Source organism: Amblyomma americanum, chromosome 9, assembly GCF_052857255.1.
Source record: "Amblyomma americanum isolate KBUSLIRL-KWMA chromosome 9, ASM5285725v1, whole genome shotgun sequence".
Taxonomy (NCBI): domain Eukaryota; kingdom Metazoa; phylum Arthropoda; class Arachnida; order Ixodida; family Ixodidae; genus Amblyomma; species Amblyomma americanum.
Window position 1 is genome coordinate 133,243,717 of NC_135505.1, and position 26,390 is coordinate 133,270,106.

The 26,390-nt window shown below is 44.6% G+C and overlaps 1 protein-coding gene across 1 annotated transcript; it reads right to left on the reverse strand.

Moving 5' to 3' along the window:
* Positions 1-302: 302 nt before the first annotated feature.
* On the reverse strand, positions 303-22,064 carry LOC144103692 (venom metalloproteinase BumaMPs1-like). Its single transcript, XM_077636350.1, has 14 exons — positions 21,941-22,064; positions 18,110-18,297; positions 17,942-18,031; positions 13,270-13,393; positions 10,596-10,673; positions 10,343-10,467; positions 8,419-8,490; positions 8,195-8,325; positions 7,260-7,300; positions 3,623-3,731; positions 2,731-2,901; positions 1,402-1,546; positions 1,007-1,108; positions 303-380 (listed from the first exon to the last, which is right to left on the reverse strand). The coding sequence occupies exons 1-14, from the start codon at positions 21,999-22,001 to the stop codon at positions 303-305; spliced, it is 1,515 nt and encodes a 504-aa protein (XP_077492476.1). The 5' UTR covers positions 22,002-22,064.
* Positions 22,065-26,390: the final 4,326 nt, after the last annotated feature.

A 26,390-nucleotide genomic window follows, 5' to 3' on the forward strand; every position in this document is an offset into this window, starting at 1 on the left:
TAACGTCCGTCTGGTGAGCATATGATCACGGGTTGAATTCATCTCGGACCCGGCAGCTGGTAGCCGGTGGAGCCAAAATGCTAAGCAGTTTAACGCAAAGCAACCTGTATTACGATGCTCTAAACATACAGAAGCGAGAAATCGTCGAAAATTCGGCACTATGCGACTTTCGCCCTTGTTCAAAAAGCCTTTCAGAGAGCGACAGATACAGAATACGTAATTTGTGCTTTTGTCGTTCATTTAAAATATATGGCAGTAAGCAAAACTAAAGGTGCTTGAATAATTTGAAGGCTTGAAGGCCTTTATTTTCCCAACGCATTTACACGCCGGTATATTTCTCTCACGTTTGGCTTCGTAGTGCACCTTCCTAGGTAGCAAACCTGCACAGAAAAATTCCAGAAAAACATTGCGCTCGTAAGAGCTCCATTTTATTTGCGTCAACGGGAAGTAAGTGAAATTATACGTGCACATTATGTGCTAGTCTTAGCTAAAAAACATGATGTTCAATTTACTATTCTTTCAGGTTTTTTTTCGTTATATGCTCCCAACAAATCAGGATAAGGTATGGGGTGAGCACTCGTCTACTAAAAAGATATGTTAGGTTACACTTTTTCGAAGAACCTATCTCTTCAAATGTGGTCTCTCAGAGTGGCATCATGGGTGCCGAAGGAAAGAAGACCAACGTGAAGACTGAAAAAATGAAGACTGTCGTGAATAAGTTGCGTCCAAGATGTTTACTAAACGTCGCCTTAGCATAGCTGTACTTGAGATCAAACCTAAATAAACTAGAACTGCAGTTCACCTTTGCTGTGCACTTGAAGCCATAGAGTTTCATGCTAAGATTACTAGATAAATTTGGCGCTGCGCAACACAGACGGGTACCAACACTTCATTGAGTTTACGTTTAAAGAAACATCAACAAATAGCTTGTCCAGAACCTCTGCTTTTGGAACTCTCGAAGTTCTACTCTACTCGAGATGCATGGGGAACAGAGATAGTCACTCACTCTTCCTTGACTGCAACTGAATCCATCGGGTCTATCGAAGATCCAATACTGTAAGCGATGTTTCTCTTGGCAATACACTTTGCAGTTCTCCTGGCCACGGTCCTGGTTTCACGGGGAAAAAAGAGAACACCTAACAAATTAGTTTCGCTTACTTATACTGCCATTGACCGAATAAAATCCGCACATTAATAGCGCCGCTATACTGAGGCCCAACTAAAAGCCACCAGCATCATTCAAGCCAGGAAACGACTGCTATCCATACACCGAATTCGCAAAACTGTTCCCAAGGAGAAACTAATTCTGCGCATTTTTATTTAGGATGTGACGCTTTTTCGTGACGCTTTCTCGATGTACTACTTCTATTCCCGCATGAGGCAAAAAAAAAAAAGACTTACGGGATAAAATGTGAGCTCTCCTTTTGTTTTCCGGTACACATAACGGCAGAAACTTTCCAGTGTGATCATTTCTGAGGGAAGCTTGTAGATGGGTTTGATCTTCGTCTGCACGTTTATCGTGTGGAGACATTCCCGACCTTTTTGGCTGCAAAGAGCATTAAATTTCATTTGACAGTGAAATCTGAAAGATCCTAATTGTGCTCATGCTACAAGAAACAAATATTGACGGGGCAGTAGTTACTGAGGCACACGAGGCAATTATATACACAGTACCTTAAGACAAATTTCTTATTCGGCGAATATATGAACCAGTATTAACATGCCAGTTGCTTTTATGAAGCAGACGCTTTCAAGCTCGCCGTTGACTTGTGCCAGTCACACAAATACTCTCTATGAAGTGTGATTAAGAATTCCAAAAAATGCTACCATCCAAATGCCTCGCGTGGTATCAATGCGGAAGCCTTTAATGGCTCATCGTTATCCCTCCGTCTGCGAAATCTGTCACAATATGACGTCATCAGTAGCATATCTTCTATAATTCAAATACTCTTAGCAATTTTTAAGAGATGGACCGTTAGTAATTAGTCATTAAATAGTACTTAGTAAAAATAAAGAAGAATAAAAATAAAATAAGCAAGACGTTAGAAATAAATAGATTAAAAAATCTAAGAAAGTAAACCGTAATAAAAGTAACAATAGAAATAGAAATAAATAAAAATTTAAAATTAAAAATAAAAAAACCAGAAAAAAGAACAAGAAAAACTGAAAAATGCAATGGCTACAGGCGGCGTGGAAAAAAAAACGGCGTTCTTGAAAGTTTCATGCTTTCGCATTCCTGCACATAAGCCGACTTAAGTGCGCCCAGGAGGAGGAGGAGGAGGAAAGGCAGGGAGGCATGCCTTCAGTCGCTATGAACTGAAGCCACGTACTTGGGTACAGCCACAAGTCAGTTTTTTACCGCCGTCCAAATTTTTTTAATGGAATCAAGTCGGTTATCTTGTTAACTTTTTTTTCAATATTATTTTTATTCTTACAATTATCACTGTCATTCAACTACTCGGCTATAAACACCAGTCTCGATCTCCTGCGTGCGTTATGCATTTCCCGTTTCGTTTCGTTGTTTCTTTTTGTTTACTTCTTCCTTCCGTACCATTCATTTTATTTTCGTCCAGGAAATATTTACCTGAAAAACTCTCTGTGCCCCCCAATTCTTGGCCCATCCCTCTATGTGGGCATGTGGCATAGTATGAGGATAACAACAACAACTTGGCGGACGCTGTTCATGCGTGTTCTGACAAGCACAACAGATTACGACCACCATCCGCTTACTTCACCGTGTGTCGGATCTGCAACTGCGAACAGTACGAAAACCGGTGGTAGTTCTCGGGCCTGTTGCTGGCGTAGCTCATGATGTAGCCGTCGCTCCAGGGGCACGACAGCGCGCCCGGGTGGCCCTCGATGTAGCTGAGCGGTGGGTCGCCGTCGTGCTGGGCTCCAAGCCTGGGACAGGCAACACTCACAGGGTCAATCGTAGCGCCTAATATTGAGCATTTCGCGAAGGACATGCAAAGTGTTCATCCAGCACATTTCTTGCTTCCATTTGCTCCTTACCAAGAAAGCAAGCGGTCTGACCTGACTCTGCCACAAGGACGTGAGTTAAAACTCTTAGTCATTACGCCCTAAGCCAACACCTCCTAGACACTTCCCCATAGTCTTGGCATCCGCCTTGCATGCGGGAGGTGGTGCAGGTTTCGATTCCCAGTGCCGCCAGATATCCAACGGCGATACAATGAGTACAAGCTTTCCCCTGGTCTGGTGCTCGGCATATTTAGAGTGAAATGCTTGGGAAATGCGTCTTGGACCCCTCCTTGAGTACAATAAAAATACCTTGTACCGTGTGATATCTGTGTTACATATATATTGTGTGAATATCTGTATGATTTTGCGAAATGATTTACATTTGTGATAATATTATATGATTTTTATGATAATTGTATGCAATTTCTATGACAAACTGCATGAGTTTATTGCATCATACAACTTTTTTCAGCAGGGCCATCCCACACGGGCACACAGTAACGCCCCACAAGCCACACAGACTCAGGGGCCTCAAAATACACACGCCACCCCTTCTCAACACCCTACAAAACGCACTGCCCCTTGAACTCGTTCCACAATACACATCACCCTTTCCATCCCCTCCGCAGTACACAAGACTTACACGTGAGCCAGTTCATGCGCAAACAGTCGGATGCCGTTGTAGGTGCCCGGAGTCTCCTCAGTAATGGCCACCTTCAGAGAACCGCAAGCCGTTCCGGTGTAGGCGTATCCTGTTGGACCATGCCCGCAAACGCACGAACAATGTCAAAGAAAGCACTCAGTACACACTCGCGAGTCAGACTTACTACCGCGCCAGGACTGAAACTGAAAGTCTTTCGAAACAATCATCCTCCTTGAAAAAGCTATCTTAAAAACAAAAATATTTTTTTTGCACTTATACTTGGAAAATAAACGTCGACTTAATACTGTTCTAATGTTACTGTTCATAGCAGCGGTTCGACCGCTACACGGAAGCAAGTCATGGGAGGGGGGAGGGAGGGGGCGCTGCAAGCATCCGTCTCGACCAGATGCATCCTCGCATCGCTCCGACTGTTTGAAGATTTTTGGCCCGTAACGTAATTGGCTAGGTTCCCAGAAATGGATGGGTCACCACCATCGTGTTCCTTGTCACCTGTGGACCACGGTTTTAACGCTTCCGCGCTGAAGACTACCCCATGAAACCGCCCCGATACAACGGATACGCCTACCGCCGATGCCGCCAACATAGTTCCTGGGCAGCCCCGGCAAGGCGCTGCGGCAACAACGCTCCCTAGCGGCACAGATAACGCGGCGCTATCTATCGCTGTGCTTGACGCCGACGCAAGCATGACCGATGAGGATTCCAGCGAAGTGGTTGCAGGGATACCTGTCTCCAATCCCTTCTCGGTTCTTTCCGTGGAAATAATGCCTGGAACTGACCCTTCTCAGGTAGGATCTTGCACTTTTCCACTTTCGAAATTTGCCGAGCAACCTACGATGGGGTTGGGCACTTCCCAGATAGCTTAAGAAAACGCTCGTGTTGTGAACAAGCGACATTGCGTAAAACTTGGCCGCTCGCAGGCAGCTATAGATGCTCACTACGCGGATGCGCATTTTCGATCGCGAGGTTCTGCCTCGGCGCCCACGGTCACCACATTGGGCGGAATCAATCAATTTGCAGATAATGACCATTGTAAAGAGGACGACCGGCAGCCTGTCAGGCGAAAGATTAAAGGTACAGCTGCCGATCCAATCAGTCTTAAACACACTGTGATGATTAAGCTAACGTCATCTGGACAACTAGGCAGTACCCGCACACTGGTTGCACGGAGCCATTGCCGATGAGCTTCAAAAAGTTCATTTTCACTCGGGCATTCAAGTACGGCCTCTCGAACGAAGCAGTCAGTTTGCAGTCGACATATTGCATACGCATGCGCATGCCACGGACCATCTCGGACTACAGTCTCTGTTAGGTGTTTTACCAGCGCAAAAAGACGCGGACGAAGACAAAGCGCCCGTTTGTCTTCGTCCGTGTTCCTTCGTCCGCGTCTTCTTGCGCTGGTACAACACCATGCAGAACGAACTAGCCCATCAGTTGACGCTGTTACAAGTCTTTCTTAATTTATTTGTGCAATAATTTCTACTGCGATAATTTCTGGATAGGCGACACCTATACAAGCTTATGAAACAATTCATCCCGGCAAGATCGGCGGCGTCATATATCGTGTCAACAGGTTAACAAGCGAACAGCTCATGGTCAACCTCACGTGCTACTCGTGCAAGATAAGGCCAGGCCCATGAGCAAGAACCGAGCAGCTCTCATCACGTTTGGGGGCTCCAGACTTCCACGCAAAGTACATCTATACAGCATGCTCCTACCGGTGACACCTTGTCACCCGAAATCTGTCATTTGTGAGACATGTCAAAAAAGTGGCCAAAGGACAAATTCGTGTCCCTAGTCGACCAACGTCGAGGCTTGTTCTGCGGTCGCCCCGCACATGGCAACCTCGGGGTTTGTCGGATAGAACCACTATGTCGAAGTTTCAACGGTCACCATGTAGCCACAGACCCGAAGTGCCCTGCTCCGCGGCAGGCTACCAAAATACTGGAACAGCATCGTTCGCCGTATCCGAGTATCGCGACGAAATGAGCACGAGCAACAAGCCGAGCTTCTACGCGGTAACCAAACGTTGTCGATGACCAGTACACAGCAACCAGCCTCGGATCCAATTGCGCTTGGTCATTAAGATTTCCCTCCAATAGAAAGGCAGCCGTTACCGAAGACTCGGGGCAGATAACATATAACTAGAGGGCAAGATGCCCAAAAACGCTAGACACAATCTGAGGGCATTAGTCTCGAGGCAGATAACATATAACTAGAGGGCAAGATGCCCAAAAACGCTAGACACAATCTGAAGGCATTAGTCTCGAGGCAGATAACATATAACTAGAGGGCAAGATGCCCAAAAACGCTAGACACAATCTGAGGGCATTAGTCCAAGGAATGCCGTTCCGTCATCCCTAACAACTTTTGAGCATCCTGCGCAGGCACCAAAACAAGCACGCATACATCGTTCTTAAGCTGAAACTCTCCGCAATACACAACACGGCGCAGAAACGCATCTTGCAAAAGATCGCTCACGCACGGTACACTATACGATGAAGATCAGCTCAAGCACATTATCGAAATGGTCTCTGCCGAGGTGATCAAGCGTATGCTTTCGCTTTTAAGAATGCTACAGGTTTCTCCAAATCAAGAGCCCGGAAACATACACGTCACCTTCACTTCCGCGCGCCTTCCAGTTTAATAATGGCGGGCATTAGCGTGAAACCCACATTTTTGCTTCGGACTGTCCTACATGGTGCTTGCAATGGAACCGCCGGGGAATCCATCGCAAACAAGCACAACTTCAAAGGTGACTGTTAATCTCGCCGATGCTTACTCTAGCTATCCTACTTCAGTAGACTGGCACTAATAGGCCCCAATCTAATAGGGCCTATTGGTGTCAGCCACCGGCCTGACACTCTGCAGAAAGGGATCGATCCGCCTTCGTACAACGGATCATCGGACGCACTACGGCTCTGGCGGGATTTTCTTCAGTACTTGAAAAAAATTAGCGGTGGCTCAGTTCTGCTATGCCTAGAATACGTAGCGAAAGGAGCCATTAACTGGTGGAGCTGAACTGATGTTAGTCTGTCAGTCGTGCTGAACAGCCCGGGCAACGAATTCGGGGTCCGTCGAGTCCATTTCCCGAAGCCTACGCTGTTGTCGCAATGAGCAAGGCGTCTGTTCTTCCATGACTTGCAACAGCCGGCCAAGCGCATCATCTCCCGTAATCACTCGACCCCTCGCGCATGCGTAGTGGGGCGCATAGCTAGTCGTGCCGTCAACGCGCAGCGGGGGAGGGGGCGAGGCGGCAGAGTCGGCGGCAGTCGCTGCGGCGGCGCAGCTGTGACGTCACACACGGCGCACCAGTGGCGAAACTCGCACTTGCGCAGTAGGAGCAGATGGCCGAGGCGGGCGAAATCGCTTCGGCTAGCGTATAGTGTAGCTTTCGCTACAAAAGGGCCTGACCGTTTCTTCGCGGAACCGACCTCGGGATTTCGGGACCACACCTCGAGGAAGAAGCGGAAACAGCCTTCCGTGCGTACCCGACCAGGTGGTAATTGTAAGGGGCTCAACGAATCGGCAACACTAAACAAAGCAATACGCTCAAGAGGTGGTCTAATTCTGGTAACAAACGTCATATTTCACGCCCCGTATGTTTCAGGCCTCTTACCTGCAGTGTGAGTCTCCCCATAGTAGCTGATGATGTCCCGGCTGAAAGTGTAAACAAAAATTATTCGGCTGATGGAGGTCGAGAAAGAGCAGGTTATGACGTAAGAAAAATTGTGGTAAAGTGAGCTAAAAAGCCGCACTAGTTCTATGGAGGACACCAACAACTAAAGGGAAACTACGTCTTTCTGGCAGATGTGGTATATGAGAGAATGGATATAGGAAGGAGTAAAATCCTACGTGGCAATTGCAACACGGCCACTCGAATTGTGGCCCACGTATCTCCAGGCACGTGTACATGTTAAAAATCGTGTAATACGACGATAAAGAACTTCTTTCGGATCCACTTTTCGTGAAGCTGCACGCTATCCGCGATCCTATCAAGGTTATAGAGGACATAGGGACATAAGCCACTGAGGTCCACATCCATCACCCTCTATGGACGAGTGCTCGGAGCAAGGCCTCAAAAACTAGCATACTAGACGCTTTTAGAGTGGCTATGAATAATAGCTGGAGCATGTTCACATTCTTGAATGATAGTTGACTCCACGATCATACGTTAGTGCTAAAATACCCTCCACAAAAAATTTCACTGCCAGAGGTACTATATACACTCCAAGAATGGAGGGCCCTGAACCAAATCCGCTGGACCAAGTACTTTCGTAAACGACACATGCTTTCTTCAAGAGCCTTACCAGTATCATATATGCAATGGAAATTCGGCCGAGGATTTTTAAGTTCCGTATGCACTCTTTCGATATAGGAGAAATAGAATGTACCGTCGTGCAGCCACACGATTTAAAACGATAGTAAACTCTACTTTCATGTAGCTTGCCCTGGTAGCAGTGAACTGCGATATTGTCCCCATTATAATTAAACACCTATCTGCCCCACTACAAGGCTTCCATCTGTTGATGTAGAAGGAACACAATGACTTACGCAGTGACTGTGACGGATATGTCCGTAGCTGTGTAGTAGTAGTAATTGCTCAGCTTTTTCGGCATGTTGTCCAAGGTTAACGTGTCGTAGACATAATCTCCGGACAAACTCATATAAATCTCGTTCTTTCTCTGTGGAGAGAAAAGAGCGTTACAAGACATGAAATCTGTCTGTTAGTCCATGGTGGCTTTCAGTTTAACAAGTAAGCGTAAAACGATGCTCACGTTCAGGGCCACGATGTACACTGGTATGTTCCATACATACGGATCTGTCAGTGACAAGTACCTCAGATTGACCTGAGAAAACGTGGAGAGACAGGTGTTTAGATTTCACTGAGGGAATTGAATTACATTGGCTGTTGGGGAAAAGGAATGGCGCGGTATCTGTCTTACATATAGATGGACAGCTGAACCACGCCGTAAGGGAAGTGATGAAGGAGGGAATGAAAGAAGAAAGGAAGAGGTGCCGTAGTGAAGGGCTTCGGAATAATTTCGACCAGCTGGGGATCTTTAATATGCACTGACATCACACAGCACACGCGTGGCTTTTGCGTTTCGCCTCCATCGAAACACAGCCGCCGCGGTCGGGTTCGAGCCCGGGTACTCCGGATCAGTAGCCTAGCGCCCTAACTACACAGCCACAGCGGCGGCTGTGCTGAGAGCTGCCTGCCAAATATTAATATATGGGCTGTTTTACGGACGGGCAAGCATTTATCTGGTTTGGCTTCGTGTGGGTGTGGATACATAAGTTTCTGCGCCATGCACTAAGCATAAATGTCCACTTTTCCTCTTTCTGAACATGCATATCATGCAGATCATGATGATACTGAAGGTTATAGTGAAAGTGTTTACCCGCTTTGTATTAGTGAACTACACCTTACTATCTCAAGTCATAATGGGGACGAACATTTATGAAGGAACAACTATATTAAATTCCTCCCCTCCACGTCTCTCCTTCCTGGTACTTGTTCCCTGGCTCCCAATCTCTATCATATTCTTGCGAATTCAATCAAAAGTTGACCTTCTTAGGCTTCCAAGCATACCTGGTAACTCTGATTGCCTTTCCTTTTTAGGGCTTGGCCTCAAAATATATTCAGATATGTGCCTAAGTTTTCGTCTCGTGAACGCAACGAACGGTTAGTACTATAGCAGCAACATAGGCACCGTCGACGCTGTTTGAGACGTCAGACATTCAGTTGGGTGCACCCTCAAGCACACAATATTGAAACCTAATGACAGACGATGTATTTAAAAAAAAAGTGTTTTCAGAACGTTCCTTGTTTAACCGTCTCATAGATAGACTGGCATTTCAATGTCACCTAAGGTTACCCTAACTCTCTTGCTCTCTGATTCTATTTGGAACTTGTTCTTGCCGCCTACCTTCAACCAGTTATTAACTTTCACACCATTCCTTTACCAGCTAGCACGACACACAATGCAGCTATGTGGGTACACAAACCTCATTTCTCCAATCATTATTCCTACATTTCCTTTGAGCAATCCTTGCTGAGAATCTTGTCTTTTGCCTTCTGAGTTTCGAGTAATAACCACCCCTTATTCCTACGAGAAGCTTCGTTTGTAGTGGTCTTATGCGCATCCAAGACTAGGCTTCCAATAGCAATATGCTTGATTTGAGGACTAAGATTGTTCTCCGAGCCCAGGAACCCAACAGCGCGTGCAAACACTATACCCGACACTAGTGCCGCCTTCTAGGAATGTCCGAATCGATTTATGTCCTGTTAGTATGCCTGCAGCGAGTTTCTACACAGGACTGTTGTTCAAGGACCCAAGGCTCGGAGGACCTTACCCCCCAGCCTACCTTGATAACATTCTTACCGATCAGCAAGCGAAGGAAGGGGCTTCTGGAAATAACGTACTGCTATATTGATGCACTCGGTTATTTTGTTAGTTCAAGTTACTCAAGTAAAAAGCACCGCACGGAATTCCGATTAATTAGATGCGATTAGTGAAACTCAGTCACAAATCAAGTTCTGCGCTGTTGAAGCATAATTATTATTTTCCTAAAGTGTGCTGAAAATAACGCAAGACTTTAGCTCCGAACTATCATATAGACCTGAGCATACTTTGCGACGCACATATCGTACTGCAGGCTTGCGTACTTAAGTTTGCAGTCGTTTCGAATACTCACGCTAGTCATAAACACTGTCATGTAGCGCAGTATCTTCGTGTAGTTGCTCCGAAAGTGCTCAGTGAAAGGCGCATCACAAAAAATGGTGAGCTCAGGATAAATTACTCTGGATTGTCGTTCTTCAGCTAGAAGAAAAAAACAAAATACGGAAACGATTGACAGGTGGCAGCATGAGGCTGACTAACGTATTGGTAAAAAAAATTCCACACATCAGTAAGGTTCGGCTCTAGTATATTTTACTGAGGTAACTTACGCAATAGGCTTCTCACTTTGAAGCTGTTGTTGTAACTTGAAGAAATATCTCTGCTTTGCAGTTGATCGCGCAGACTTCCTGGAATAAAAAATTAATGCTCCGTTACCGGTGCCAAAATTGGTTTTGAGGAAAGGAAATCACGAAGTAACTGTCTCACATATCTCGCCTGATGAGTCGCAGTACCCAGGTTCAAACCTGACCGCGGCGGCCGCGTTTCTTTGGAGGCGAAACGCAAAAGGCGGCCGTGTGCTGTGCGATGTCAGTGCGCGCTGAAGATCCCTAGGTGGTCGAAATTATCCCGGCGACCTCCACTACAACACCTCTTCCTTTCTTCATTCACTCTCTCCTTTATCCCTTCCCTTACGGCGCGGTTTAAGAGGACATAACGGCCTATGCGTCTGATTAAAGATCAGGATATCTTATTACAATGCAGTGTATACGAACCCGCCATGCGTAACCTGTCGCACAAAATGTTGAAACTTAAGCTGCAACTTCAGCAGGCGCCAGCACATCGGCCGCCGTTAACAGGCGGTCGATCAGGGCCAGCTTATTTGCCGGCTTTGAGATTGCAAATTTTACCCTTCATTCACAAGCGCCACCTGAGCAGCAAGAACAGAGATCAGACCTTCAGGTGAACAACTATGACTCAAGACAGTATGACATTAGCATAAAACACTTCGAATTGGATGTTATTCAAGTCATCATGAAAAATTGTGACTCACGAAAGTTGAGTAAAATGTGATAATAATATATCATTTTATATTTTAAAACACATGATCCTGAGACAGGAATCGCCGATAGTAGATACTCCCTCTTTTTTTCTGCGAACCCAAATTTTTTTATCGTGAATTTTTTAATTTATGTTGGTTTAAGCTCACTGTGCTCTGGACGGTGCGGGCAGGGCAGTTATTTTTTATATTATTCTCAATTAAATTTTCACTCTACTTTATGCTGCTTGCACTTTCATTGATGGCGATTATTAGCAGGGGCGTAGTTTACCCCATGCCTCTGCTCAACGATACGAATTATTGGAGATAACAGTAGTTAGTCAGTCCACAGATAATTCGGAAGCATAAAGCTTGCTTAGACAGCACAAGCCCTCTGCAGCTGACTGCAACTGAAGCTCCAGGGCTCAAGTCTTCTGAATTGGCTGCCTCGTCTAAATGAGCTTCCTGCTACCAGTGGATAAATAACTTCCGTCTCGCGCGCTTCATCAATAGATTATAATTTTATGGCTTTATGGGGTCTAACTTCCCAAAGAGGCTAAGGCTGTGAGGGATACCGTAGTGGAGGGCGCCGGAAATTTCGACCACCTGGGATTCTTTACGTGCACTGACATCGCACAGTACATGGAACTAGTATTTCGCCACCACCGAAATGCGACTGCCTTGGCCGGGATCGAACCCGCTACTTTCATGGCAGCGCTTACAAAAATTTATTTAGACAGTCTATAGATTGTCCATAGACTTCTGTCTGTAAAGTCTATAAGCTGTCTATAGACCAATTCAAGAGAATAGTCTATAGGCAATACAAATCCGATAGACAGTCTATATAAAATCAATAGATTTATGGCCGCACACTTTTAGTAGACTTTTGTATATGAACGGTCTATAGACTATGGATAGACAAAAAGAAATATCTATAGGAAGACGATAGAGTCTATAAGGAGTCCCTAGACTGTCCACGGACCATTTTTATAAGGGAGTAGCCGAGCACCATAAGCAATGACGCGCTGGGGCGGCTTCGCCAAGAGATTATTTGTAGCTTTGATTTCAATATGCGTTTTGACGCATGTGTATTTGACCGCAATGAGTAATAAGGCGCTCTCGGAAGTTTCTGAAGGCATACAGGCCCGTAACGTGGTCCATATAGCGTGCATTCATGACACAGAACTGTCGGACACGCGGCTGCGAAGTGTTTTGAGTTTAAGTACATGAAAACACCAACACTTTGAAATACATTTTGATTATAGCTGACAAATCGTAGTTTTACTCGCGTTTGAAACACATAAAGCCTTATTTAGTCATAAGAATAACAATTTTCTTACTAATTTGAATGCAAAGCTGATTTCTAAGATTGTCCCTTTCTTAGTTATAATAAATGAATGAATTATATTTATTTTAATTCGACAGGAATGAAAGAAATGGAAACCATAGATAACGTTGTATTTAGGCTGCAGCTATGCACGGCAGCTTTCGCTCCGCGCATACCACTAAGCCGGCGCTGATTCCTACAGATAAAGTCTCTTATGTGGTTGTCGTTCTAAATAGATTGCAGACAATTAAGAAAACATCTGGTGGCGCTTACAGATGAGGACATATCCGAACCCGGATAGCCTTAGCCAGTGGTACCCGGCACAATTCTCAGATAGGCGCCGGCTGTGTCAGGGCAGGGCAGATTCCCTACACATTATGTGAACCTGCCCTGAAATATACGACCCGAACACGAAAACTAATGCAGATGAACTATGGGAGGCTCTAATGCGCAGCTTAGACTAGGAGACTCAGATTAGAACCATCCGACTGGTCGAAAACGCCGCCCGGGTCCACGGATTCCAAACCATCGTCTAGGCGGTTGGGAACAAGCCCATACTGCAGCCGTCGCAAAATAAAGTTATGTAATACTACTATCTAACAAACCAACGCAAAATACAACTGCATATGACGTCACTTACTTTGCATTGGATCGTTCTCTTGCTTCTCTTCGACCTCGAATAGCAAGTGGGCCACATGGCCATCTGAAGAGCGTTCGGCGGCTGGTAGAGGCCGTATCCTGAAACGGGGCCCTAGCACTCCCTCCTGTTTATCGGGTTCAAAAAGCAACAGCAAATTGCAAAGTACCAGCTAAAATTCCGCTTGAGAAACTGCACGACGATAACGACACAGTAACTTTCGCAACATTACAGATGCTTCGAGTAAGCAAAACCGGTGACTGCATACAAAACGCCTTGTAGTTCCTGAATAATTTTTATGGCCTCAATATCTATGTTCTTTAACAAACTACTAATCACGTGATCGATGAAACGATAGAGTTTAAGGTAAACGTGCTCGCGTCGTAAAGGTGCTCCTATAGAATTAACCTGATTGTAGGATACAAAAAATTAACCAATAGATCTGCCGTTAAATTGTACAGGCAGCTGACGACTCGCATTGAAATGTAGGCGGCTGATATTTGCCCTGTGCATTACGGGTGATATCTCCTGAAAAAAAAAATGGCTGTGGTTTAGCTCTGATTAAACCTGGAGTGACGCGATAGCTACATCTGGCTGAGAACTCGATCAGTCGAATTGCAAAGTCAGTCTTTCGCCGCTCCGTTTCACTGCACGTTCCTTCTTCATCTTCGTCCCACTTGACACGGCGCATGCGCACAGCTGTTGCGCGCCGCGCCGCCGGCAGCAGCAGCTGCTTCGCACCATGTGACCAATCCACGTGCCCAACCCCGTGACCAACGGCCGCACCACGTTATCAACCCACGTGACCAACCGCATCCTTTATTCTGCCTTTCCAGCTCTGAAAAGGTTTTAAGTTTTATTTTAATTAGGATCAACCAATAGCACCTTTGACTAATTACACCCGTAACTATCGTTCGCGACGTATAAATAAAATTTGATTGCCAGCAAATAATTATTTCTCGTTAATACTACGCAGAAAAAAACTGTTAGGGCTTAACAGCGAGCTCAAATGTTGCGGGTATCAGGCCACAAAATAACCCAATCAGAGCCGATCCCTCTGCCTACCCTCATATGTAATGGCTGTATGTCTGACTTTTGTCCCTCAAAATCGCTAGTTGTGTCCTCTACTGTGCGAGCTGGCTGACATAATGCACACTTAGTACGCACGTGCGTATACAAGTATACCAGGTGTTTCAGGAAAGACAAAGTAATTTTCAAAAATAGGCTTCTTGGGGTAAAAAAAAAATGGCTATTGCGGCATACCATTAAAAGAGTTGGCGGAAATAGGAAAGCCGGTGAATTGTATCACGTAGTAAGTTGGCTAACTAATTTATGATGATTAACTTTCAACTGTCACCGCTAAGCAAGTGGTTGCAATTAGGTATCCGGTCGTTAGTAATAACCATATCAGTCTTTAGAATTTCGAAAACGCGATTATCCTCTGCGCTGTGGCTCGACAAAACTTGGCTTCATTGTGCTAGAATACATGCGCTTTCGAAAAGCAACTAGGCACAGCAACCTTTTCAGTGCACGTAAGGGCACAGGGTAAGGTAAAATTAGAAAAAATTGGGTTTTTTTTTGGAATTTTAGAAGTTCAATTCTTTCTACACATGTTCCATGATCGCACTTTCCTCAGAAAGCCATATTTACGGCTGAAAAACGCTTTTTCCGAAACCAAGTAGTGAGCGGCCACGCCCCCTTTCAGGATTAACGTCAATTTTTTCAACCAAAAAGTCCACCACCTGATTTCAAAACTTGTCTAAAATCAGCTACATATAAAGAATTGTATGGCAACTATTGTACAGCTCCTCTTTTTTAGCCAAGACAATCCTGAGACGCTTTGCACGTTTTTTCCACGTTTCTGCAACCTTCATGCAGCTGCGTCCGAGTGCTATCCCTTTCGATCAGTATTGTAAATTGTGCCGGTGCTGGTTGCTGCTGATAAGTTGAGATGCCCAGGGCAAAGAAGGCCTTCGTCAGGCGTGAATTTCACGGCAACCGCTACGCTCATCGTGAAAAAGCAAAAGGATGTCCACGACCGAATGAGATCCCGAACGCCGAACGCGCCAGCTCCTCGACATCGAAGCTTTCAAGATTTTCTCTGTGCTTCCAGGAAGAGGATGTGCTACAGAGCAGCAGCCAATATGCCTTAATGGACATGGACGACATTTGTGCCGCAATTACACAGATTTGTGTGTGCAGAGAGTGCGGTGGAAGTGTTGAGCTCATCGAAATTGTGACAAAACGGGTAGGTGTTGCAAGCGGTTACAGTTTGAACTGTGAAGTGTGTAGTGCCGCACAACGATTTGAGATGTCGAAGAAAACTACTTCTGGCCTCTATGAAGCCAACCTCAGGTTAGTGTATGCCTTGAGGTCCATTGGTAAGGGAATGGCTGCAGGAAATATACTCTGTGCTATGCTAAACCTTCCTAAGCCGCCGACAAAGTTTGCGTAATACAATCAAGAGCTTCTAGGTCACATCGAAGCTGCTGCTCAGGAGTTGATGAAAAGGGCAGCTGACGAAGCTGTGCAGCTGAATGAGGGGGATAAAGACATCGCAGTTGCTCTTGATGGAAGCTGGCAGAAGCGAGGCCATACTTCCAATAACGGCATAGTCTCTGCGACCAGTGTAGACTCTGGGAAAGTGCTGGATGTGGAGGTTTTGTCTAAACGTTGTCCAAAGTGCAGCATCAAGGGTACAAACAGTGACCCCCTTCATAGTGAGGTGTGCCAAAGCAACTACCAAGGCACCAGCGGTGGAATGGAAGTCGCAGGAGCACTGAAAATTTTCGGCAGGAGTGAGGAGCTTCACGGCGTTCGATACGTCAAATACCTTGGGGATGGTGACAGCAAGGCTTTCATGGCTGTGAAGGCACAAATTCCATATGGTGATTCCGTTGAAATATCCAAGGTTGAGTGCATAGGGCACGTGCAAAAAAGGATGGGCACAAGGTTACGAAGGCTAAAAAAAGGAAACAAAGCAGGAAAACTCTCTGATGGAAAGAGCCTCTCGGGCCGAGGCCGACTGACTGATGCAGTAATAGACAAGCTCCAGACGTACTATGGTTTGGCCATCAGAAGAAATGTAGGGAACCTGGATGAAATGCGAAAGGCCGTTTGGGCAACCTTCTTCCACTTATCGGCCACAGACGATGACCCATGCCATGGACTTTGCCCAAAGGGACCTGATACGTGGTGTGCCTTCAACAGAAGTCAGTCAGAGGGCAAGCCATTTTTCCACAAGGAGAGTTTGCCTGCATCTGTCTTGGAGGCTATCAAACCCATTTATAGGGAGCTATCGAAGGCTGAGCTCCTAGAGAAGTGCCTGCATGGGCGAACTCAAAATGCAAATGAGTCGTTCAACCATGTTGTTTGGGAAAGCGCTAAAGAATGTGTTTGTTAGGCTTCGGACCCTACGGATGGCAACACTGGATGCTGTTCTTTCATTTAATGATGGTAGCATCGCACGGGCCAACGTTTTGAAGGCGTGTGGATTGAACCCAGGGAGCAACACCATCAAGTGGCTGAGGGAAGCTGACCATAAGCGCATGTACTTTGCGGACCGAGCAACACGACAGCTTACAAAAGAGGCCCGACAGTCAAAACGACAAGCCGAAAAGCGAAAAAATGACGGCGACAGTGACTACGAAGCAGGGGGCTATTAAACCAATTACTATGGAGGCGTTTCTGCGAATAAAAAATGGTTTTTCACATCTTTTTTCTCTTTACGCTCTATTATCTCAAAACAGTGTTTTTTCTTACAAAGGTACCATTATTTCCAATGCCTTTCAAGACAGAGGGCTGATCTTTTTTGCAATCATCTACATAAGTGTTGCCAACTACTGAACTAGAATTAAGCAATTTCACTGAGCAGTTATTCTGTTATGAATGTTGAAATGCGCAAAGAAAGGCCAGATTTGTGTACTACCGGAAAAAATTTTATTAAAAATCGAATTTTCAACACATTTCAAATATTCTAGTTCAGTAAAAAGAGCACAAAATTTGGCAAACAATGATATATGTATTATTAGGCTACTGTTATTAGTGAGAAACATGTACCTCAACATGGCCTAAAATGCATGGGAAGTATAGGGCTTACCCTGTGCCCGTAAATAGCAAAAAAACAAATTTTCCAGAGCCAAAGCGCCAAGGGTAGTCGCGTTTTCTAGTTTCTAAAAGTTGATATGGCTTTCTTCCTTTCGTTTTTCAGTACCTCCTTTACTACTTCTCTTACGGCGTGGTCCGGGTGACAACTGAGATAAGTGACACAGTTATTGCGTCATTTCCTTTCCTCAAAAACAAAAAATCTACACTAACGATCGGCTTCAAATCTCTAATTGTAACTAGGCGCCGAACACTAATGGTTGAAAAGTTAATTATTAAAAATTAGTTAACCAGCTTATTTACCTAAAACGATTCACCGGTTTTTCCGTGCCCGCCAGCACTCATAATACCATGCTGAAAAAACCATAATTTATCCCAAAAACCCAATTTTTGAGAAATACTTAGTCTTCCCTGAAACACCTGGTACCTGCAAGCACGTTTATGGATGCGTCCATTATCAGCAGGCCAACTTTTGTTTATAATTTCCTCAGAGCCATTCTTGAAGATTATTTGGTGCTCACAATTAAGCCATATCATGCTGTTATCGTCAACGAGAAAAACGTCTACATACCACTTGAAAGCCATCATCATGCGTGAGATGGACGGCGGCCAGTCGCTTAGTGTCGTGATAAAGACTCTTCTCCGCTTCGTGTCCCGGCATCTGCTCGGGCATAACGGAGAACGACAGATGCACACGCTGTCACCTCAGCTTCTCTCTCTGCTAGTTAGTGTCACTCACACTCAAGGCCACTTCATTGTTGTCACCGTCAAAGCCGACGACTGTGACCTCGTCTCCAAACAGCCTCGTCTTCTCCAAGTTGAGTTCGAGATCATCGGTGATGCGAACCACCCTCTCCCCGGTGTCTGCCCTGCTTTCAAGATGCAGTGGGTACACGATCCGCTCGCTCAGAATCTTAGATGCGGGTGCTGCATAGTGAGAAGGCATGCAGGAGAAATGAGAACCGATTCCTTCTGTCCATGGAACGATTTGGGAACCCATAGCACATGTGTTAGACTCAACAACTGAAAGAAGAGCCGTTTGATCGCTATGAATCATCTACAAGAATGCCCACTGGGAAGGCGTGCATTGCTCTAGCAAAACAAAGTGATAGCAACGCACAGAAATAAAAGTAATCGCTAATGAATAAAGTATGGCAAAGGGCCCATTAAACGCAAAAAGAGACAGAGCAGCTGAAATTCAGAATGCAATTAATATACCCAGTGATTTTTCTGTCAAATAAAACTGAATTTTTGAAGGGCTTATCTGCCAGGATGATCCATCCGGTCATGACTGTGAGGTTTTTAATCTCAATAAACGTAAGAGAAGTGAGCGGCCGTCAGTATCTGTTAGTAGTAACTGACGCTGCATACCCAACTTACCTAGCAGTTACAAGGCAAGTGTTCAAAGGGCATTTCTGTACTCTTTCTTATTATTACATAACAGAGCTCAATTAAAAGAAGAATACCAGAAGAGGGAAAATACGGGCTGGTTGGTACATGTTTTACGAATTGGAAAAACAGCGCAATCAAAGACGAGACACAAGAGAAGCACAAAACACCAGCGCTGTTATTAACAACCAAATGGTTTATTGCTACAGGTGAGGCAGCATATAAATGAAATGGCACGAGTAACAACACAAAATAAGCATGAGAGAAAGATACCGCACAACCACACAACTTGACTAAAAAAGGGGGACGTCACTGATTAAGATACGCAAGTTCCTTTGATAGTAGATTTATCGATGGGCTGCTGATACAGGTGTTACCGAGCTTTCTGATATGGCAAGCCTCCGAAATGAGCCTTGTGGTCTCATCTTTATAACGGGCGATGATAGTGGTCCTATTGAGGTGCGCTTCGCAAGCATCACACTCAGCACAGTGCACAGCAAGATGGTTTCTGCGAGACTTGTTCTCTATATCTGTTCACGCAGTCTATCATTGATGCATCGTCCCGTCTCACCGATGTAGAAACTGCCACAGGAGGTCGGGATCTTGTAAACGACATCAACACGACACTCAACGAACTTCCGCTTATGCTTCTTCTGGCAGCCTTTTCTGCTTCTATCCTCATTAACACGCTTGCACAATCCGCTAAGTTTATTCCTGGCTGAAAAAACCAGCCTAATGGCTCCTTTGCTCACTATCTTCTTTAGATTGTGCGAAACTTTGTGCACATACGGGATGCACACTGTTCTTTTTCATTCTGCCAGACCCGCATCGGTGCCCTTGATCTTTCGCAGACTACATTCTGCAAGCAGGGACTCAGCAACATTTGACACCATCTTCGTTGGGTATACTGCAGCAGATAGCCTGTTCACCTGTGCGTGGAAACTGCCTTTTGTCTGATGCAGACATGATCTTTGCAGTGCGGCTCTTAGGCATGCCTTAGCGATACCGCGCTTAACAATCTTCGAGTGAACTGACCGGAAAGGGAGAAGGCTCTTCCTGGACCGCGGCGAGTATGCCCAACAAATATGGTTGTTAGAAATTGTCAGTTCCATGTCTAAAAACCTGAGCCTATTATTAGAGGGGAGCTCTGAAGACAATTGGAGGTCATTAAGTTCATAACAGAACACGTCAAAAATCTCTGCAAAACAGAAACATCTCTGCATTCAAAGAAATAATTAACCATTTTTTGTCGCTTAAGGAGCAATATTATATTGTGAAATTGATGGTCGTCAACATCGAAGGCGAGTTTTTTAAAAATTCGGTGTGTCGGCATTCTGGTTGGAAATATTGAAGGAGAAAAATGCTCTTTTGAACGCTCGTTAAGTTGTCTTTTCCACATTGCAGACTGGTTAAAATGGCGTTGCTCGCGTTTCTAAAGCAACAAAAAATAAAGATGCAATTTGTGGGGTTTTGTTTTAATCTATAGAAGTTAACGTCATTTCGGCTTCTGTGCCTAGCGCAGCGCCGAAATGTGCAAAGCGGGATAACCATCTCAATTAGTTTTTGAAAAGCGTATTTCCAACCATTGATATTTTGAACCGCAATTATTATAAGCACTCTTTATTAACAGCTGGAGAGATTTTCGGAACAACCGTACCACAGCGGTGATTTTTGTGAAATTACACCCTTAAGGGAATGAAATGGGTGTTTTGATAACGAAAACACCCTCAACGTCATAACGTAGTACGCTGTAGGGTTTTTAGTACCCTTGATATCTTTAGGGGTGCAAAAATATTTGCACTGTTATGTAACGTGCAGATCGTCACTCCATTGCTGTGCTGCGCGTCTAGATAAACAATTCAATACGCGGGTCGTAGCACTGCTTGAGCACCTAAATCGTCGCTGTGCTCGAGACCCGCACGCCACCATTGGTTTCTACAACGGGGTTGGCACAGTAGTCTCCGCAACTTATCTCATGAACAGGATTAGACAGTGGCTTCCAGGATCACGCTATCTCTTGCACAGCTGCCTTCATTTTCAGTCTTGTGGAGGCGAGTTCATTGATGGCGGTAGTTGGTGTCCGTGCAGATGGAACGAAATAAGAGCATCAGATCGCGTCGCCTGCAAATCTACACCATTCGCAATGTTTATTTGAAGTTCGTGGCTACAAATAGCCTGACGGCGTTCCCAAACCTCCGATTCCTGGACTTCGTCCGTGCAATTGCATCTTCTGGACTTCTAAACAGCGGATCTCTCATTTCCGGGACAGTTTCCTCATAAAAAAGTGATTATAACGACATCAGAAACCGGTAGCAGTTTATATTATAAACTGATCACATTGTCTATAGTAGTTTATACACAACAAGATCATCCTTTGCAAATCTCCCTTGTAGCAACAAAAAAAAATACTTTCCATGTGTCCGTGAAACTGAATGCAAAAGGCATTGATTTGGGAAATGTAGCTAACCTTCATTCTTTGCTTTCTCATAACAGCACTAATGTGTAAGCTAGGCAAATCTTTAAAGCCATTAGGGGTCCAGACTTCGGAGCAATGGATACAGCACAAAGTGGCGATAGCAAACCGGAGCTTAGTAGAGATGCGTAGGCCTACGCACTAAACAATTTCTCACCGATAAGGGTGCAAATCAGCTGTCCCTACACGAACACCCTTTTGGGTGCTAGAAATGGTGCAAAGATCAGCACCCTTCATTAAGGGTGCACAGCATGAAAGTTTAGAAGGCGCGAATCAATCCAAGGCTTTTGCTTCATGGGTGAATCAATGTGGAGCACCCTTTCAACATGCATTCGTAGAGGTGTCACGGAAAAATAGTACCGTTTAATGAGGGTGCAATCATTACATTCTCTAAAGTATCATTAAGTGCACCCTTCCTTAAAGGTGCTGATCTCTGCACCCTTTTTTAGCACCTAACAATTGGAAATGGGCGTTCGTCTGGGGACACTTGATTTACACCCTTAAGGGTGAGAATTTGTTTAGTGTGTATATATGGTGTAAATATGTCCCAGGCCTTCTTTGCCTTCCGTTTTTCCCGCCAGTAGTTGATGCTTCATTAAATTTAGGTGTCGGAGCAAGACTCTGCGTTACTAGAAAGCCGTATTGGAGGGCTCCTAAATAATTTTGGCGACGTGGAGTCGCTAAAAGACCAGTCGAAGCGTGCCTTACCTGCATAAATGTGGGATGCCAGCTGTACGAAAAGGCCAAACACTACTGCAACGGCCATCATGGCGAGTGTATGGGGGGCCGTAAAGTCTCCGCCACATTTAACGTGACTTCCGACAAAGCAACAAAGTAATTTTCGGTACATTTATGTATCAACGTCATACGGCCGTGGCGCAAACACGGCATCTTCTATTTGTACTTGCACGTGGCTGAATCGTTGTTTTTCTCTTTATTTTGTTGCTTTCACGTTTTCTGAGAACTAGAAAATATGTGCGGCTTAGATAAAGACAATGCGCAGTCGTTCTTGACATTTCCACACTGATCAATTGGTAGCACACTTCTAGACAAAGAAAAAAACAAAAAATGCTTGGTTCGCTTAGCTCCAAGGAGGGGAATCAGCTGTGACATCTTTGAAATATACTGCACTATTGATGGCTCCGGCGGTTTGCGATAGTGAGCATCTGGTAATCGTCGAAGACTGACCTTGGATGTCCCACCCCAAGATTGAATATGTGTGTCGGGTATCAGCACATCTGTGTTTGCTACGGCTCTTTTGTTCCAAGAGAAGTTTTTTTTGAGAAAACCAAACACTTGTGAACTGTTCGCTGATTGAATTTTGTATTTAGAAGTAAATAGCTTTTTTATGTGATTATGTGTTTGTGTGTGTTTGTGTGACTTTTATTTCTATAAGTCCACACAGTTTTTGCCACCTGCTGCTCTTGAGAGTGTCGCGTCATCATTGATTTTTATCTGACTTTTTGTCCTGTTTCCAATACATGGTTTCCACTGTCACAGTCAGGCTACAGATTTCCAGTTATTCAAATAAATTAATCTATTTCACCATATATGATCGGAACCGTTGGGCAAAAAGCTGCTCGGAACAGCTTGACGGGCCCCAAGAGACCATAACAAGGTACTGCAGTGCGAATGCTTTAACTGAAGACAATACGGAAAAAAATAATAAACCAACTATTTTGAAATGTTGAAACACTACTATGTGCGAAACAAAACATGTGGTTTTTTATGGAAGTAATACTTGCACAATGTTTTCGGCAAGATGTCAAGTATACAGCTTTAATACACAACAACAAACATGATTCGAAGTTTCGATACCAAGTTATGCACGTCATCAAGTGGCACATATGCGCCTTATGAACCAAAAGGTCGGCAAGCAAACACGCGGGCAACATCTTGTTGGCTTTGCGGCTGGGAGGGGATTTTGACATTTTCGAAACATAATGCTCTCTGAGCGCGCTATTTCGTTTGTATTGTTGACGTCTTAGCTACTGAGCTTCGATGTCTATATGGCCGTAATAAATTTGCAGCAAAGCTTTCATGAAGTAGCAAACAATGCATGCGGCGCTTTAACGACGCGACTGTCGACAGATGGCCCACGGAAAAGAAACCACATTCGAGAAGGTTCAATATTCACCTATCGCGAATCACTGCATCTGTATGCTGCTTATCTTTAGGCCGAGAAGCGATCTTCACAGATCTCACTAGCTCAGTTAGTGGATTCGTATTGATTGTATACCACATGAATAATAATAATATTTGTTTTTTTGGGGAAAGGAAATGGCGCAGTATCTGTCTCATATATCGTTGGACACCTGAACCGCGCCGTAAGGGAAGGAATAAACGAGGGAGTGAAAGAAGAAAGGAAGGAAGGGGTCCCGTAGTGGAGGGCTCCGGAATAATTTCGACCACCTGGGGATCTTTAACGTGCACTGTCATCGCACAGCACACGGGCGCCTTAGCGTTTTTCCTCCATAAAAACGCAGCCGCCGCGGTCGGGTTCGAACCCGGGAACTCCGGATCAGTAACACATGATTAGGAAAAAAGTAATTTTTGGCTTGAAGTATAACACATTAATTCGTCTACATTTAAACATTACAAGCTTAAAATTGATTTTTTTTTTACTCAGAAACATTATAGTGAGCTCAACCATTTAGCTGGCTATCTTCGTTCCGTACTTTCATTTCTTACGTCTATAAATATGAAATAACAGGCATTGTTTTCAGGGTAATTACTGGAAAGTGTTTAATTTCCGAAGAAATTCCTTCAACGTTTCTGCCTAAGAGAAACAGTAACCATAACTTTCACTATTTATCAGCGTCATCCTTGAGCGTAATTAGTGGTCGTATACTCATCCCGATGCTTAATTCACTCATCACTAATTGACTGGCAAAAATTTTGTCTGTTATGTGTTACGCGAGCTCAGGACAATGCTGTTTAAGCCTCAGGATTTTTCACTGACGTTCCCATCGGTTTGCCTATCTGTTTAGCGTTTATATTTACTCTGCTTGTTTATTTTTTTTTGTGCGTTTGTGCATTTTCTTCATTGACACAGGAACCACGGCAAGCAAAACAAGGCGTGCATAGCAGCCAATTCGGAAAACCTTGTATGCACTAACGACCAGTTTGCCGCTATACCTCAATAAAAGACAATTTCTGATCTAAACACCGCTCGCGTCCTATGGAAAAACCGAAAAAAAGATTTGCGTTCTCTGCACTATGATTTCAGTCAGCCTCCAAGATCAGTAATCAGTGACCCCCGAGTACGAACTCAAAATGAGCAGGCTAGCCACGGCCTGTCCGTCTGTATCAAAAAATGTTTTAAGAGGAAGGAACAAAAGGTCCCCCCCCCCCCCCCCTACATTAAACTAGGATTGTGAAAAAACCTCATTGCTTTCTACTTTTGCGATAAAGTTTACAAAAATAGGACCGCTTCCCCCTCACTAGTTTATAAATAATTGGTTTTTGGGTAAATGAAATAGCGCAGTATCTGTCTCATATATCGTTGGACACCTGAACAGCGCCGTAAGGGAAAAGATAAAGGAGGGAGTGAAAGAAGAAATGGAGAGGCACCGTAGTGGAGGGCTCCGGAATGATTTCGACCACCTGGGGTTCGTTAACGTGCACTGACATCGCACAGCACACGGGCGCCTTAGCGTTTTTCCTCCATAAAAACGCAGCCGCCGCGGTCGGGTTCGAATCCGGGAACTCCAGAGCAGTAGTCGAGCGCCCTAACCACTGAGCCACCACGGCGGGTCACTAGTTTCCCGAAAATCTATTGTTGATGTGAATCACCAGCTTCCAGCAGAGGTCATATTAGGTCTAGAGCAGGTCCCTAAATCAGCTTGCCCTGTCGTCAGGGCATTACCCTCCATTTTAATCAGCACATGACTTGACTTTCGGTTATAGATAGATTTAGTACCCAATCTCTATTACTAATCCGCGCCATCCCACATCTATATTTTCCCCGGAAACAGATCCCACATTTACTCTGTACCTTTGCCAACCGCAAACACGGGCAGTCTGTCTCACGCCAGCCTATTTCCATTTCCTCTCCCAATTAAATCTACCGCGTCTTTCTCGTCACCGTTCAACAGCCTCATAATGTATTTTCCATAACATTTAGTTCAATCTTACAAGTTACTAACAGCACCATCGTGTATTTCAGTACTCACTGATCACCATAACAAAGTGGCGGTCCCACAACACGTGTTCACGATTAATTCATGATAACACTTATGTCAGCTTGAATCGCCATCCTCATGACAACGCTTTAATCACGAATAATGCTGCCTTTCGCAATATTTTTAATAATTTGCTCTGAGTGTGTGTCTATAGCTAGTTATATTTCTTTGCTGATTTTTGTTATTTGTATTTATCGTACTATATATACCGCGCTTCCCTCTTTAAAGCCTGAGGGTCCTGATGATAAATAAATAATAAATTGCTGGAAGAAGCTACTACATTGCAAAGCTCTCCATCGCAATAAAAAACGCAAATGATCGATGGATGTACCACTCATAGAAACAGTCTCGATAGCTTTCGCGCATTAACATCTGCCTTATTTGCTTTTGAAATCTGCGTTTAGAGCAAGTAAAGTCTACTAATTATTCCACTTTATTGATCATTTGCCTGCTTATTCGTTTCTATTTTCGGTACAGATGGTACTTTTTGCCTGATGAAGCTGCGTTCAGCGCGAAGGTTTTGTTTAACCACCATCTTGTTGCCGCGGAAAAAATTATATGGGTATATGGGTATATGCACACATATGCCAACAGTATATCGCATATACATGTCGAGTATGTGGGAAGGAGAGTAGACACTCATAATAATTTGCCACCATTGATTCAGGCTACCAAATGCGCTACGATTGAGACCAATTTTGGATCCTACAAGCTTTGGTGCCGAATATAATATCTCTCCCACTTCATAGCACAAGAAGAATAGATGATATTGGCATTTGCGTCCACGAGCTTCGCCGCCGGTGCCATAGGGGCGGTTCAATTGAGAAGTATCGCTATCATACATCTCACATTATAAAGCAATGGAGTCACTAGAGCCGTGACCAACTTCAACTGTGAACTGACAAAACCAGGCTTGAAAGCTCAGAAAAGTCAGCGTTGGCCAAGTTTAAAGTTTTCAATACCTCGGCCACCCG

Coding starts and splice junctions, on each gene's coding strand:
- LOC144103692 (XM_077636350.1), bottom strand. CDS start 22,001: ATGATGGCCGTTGCAGTAGTGTTTGGCCTTTTCGTACAGCTGGCATCC. Junction 18,298..21,940: donor GGCATCCCACATTTATGCAG/GTAAGGCACGCT, acceptor CTCACTATGCAG/CACCCGCATCTAAGATTCTG. Junction 1,109..1,401: donor GAGAGCTCACATTTTATCCC/GTAAGTCTTTTT, acceptor CCGTGAAACCAG/GACCGTGGCCAGGAGAACTG.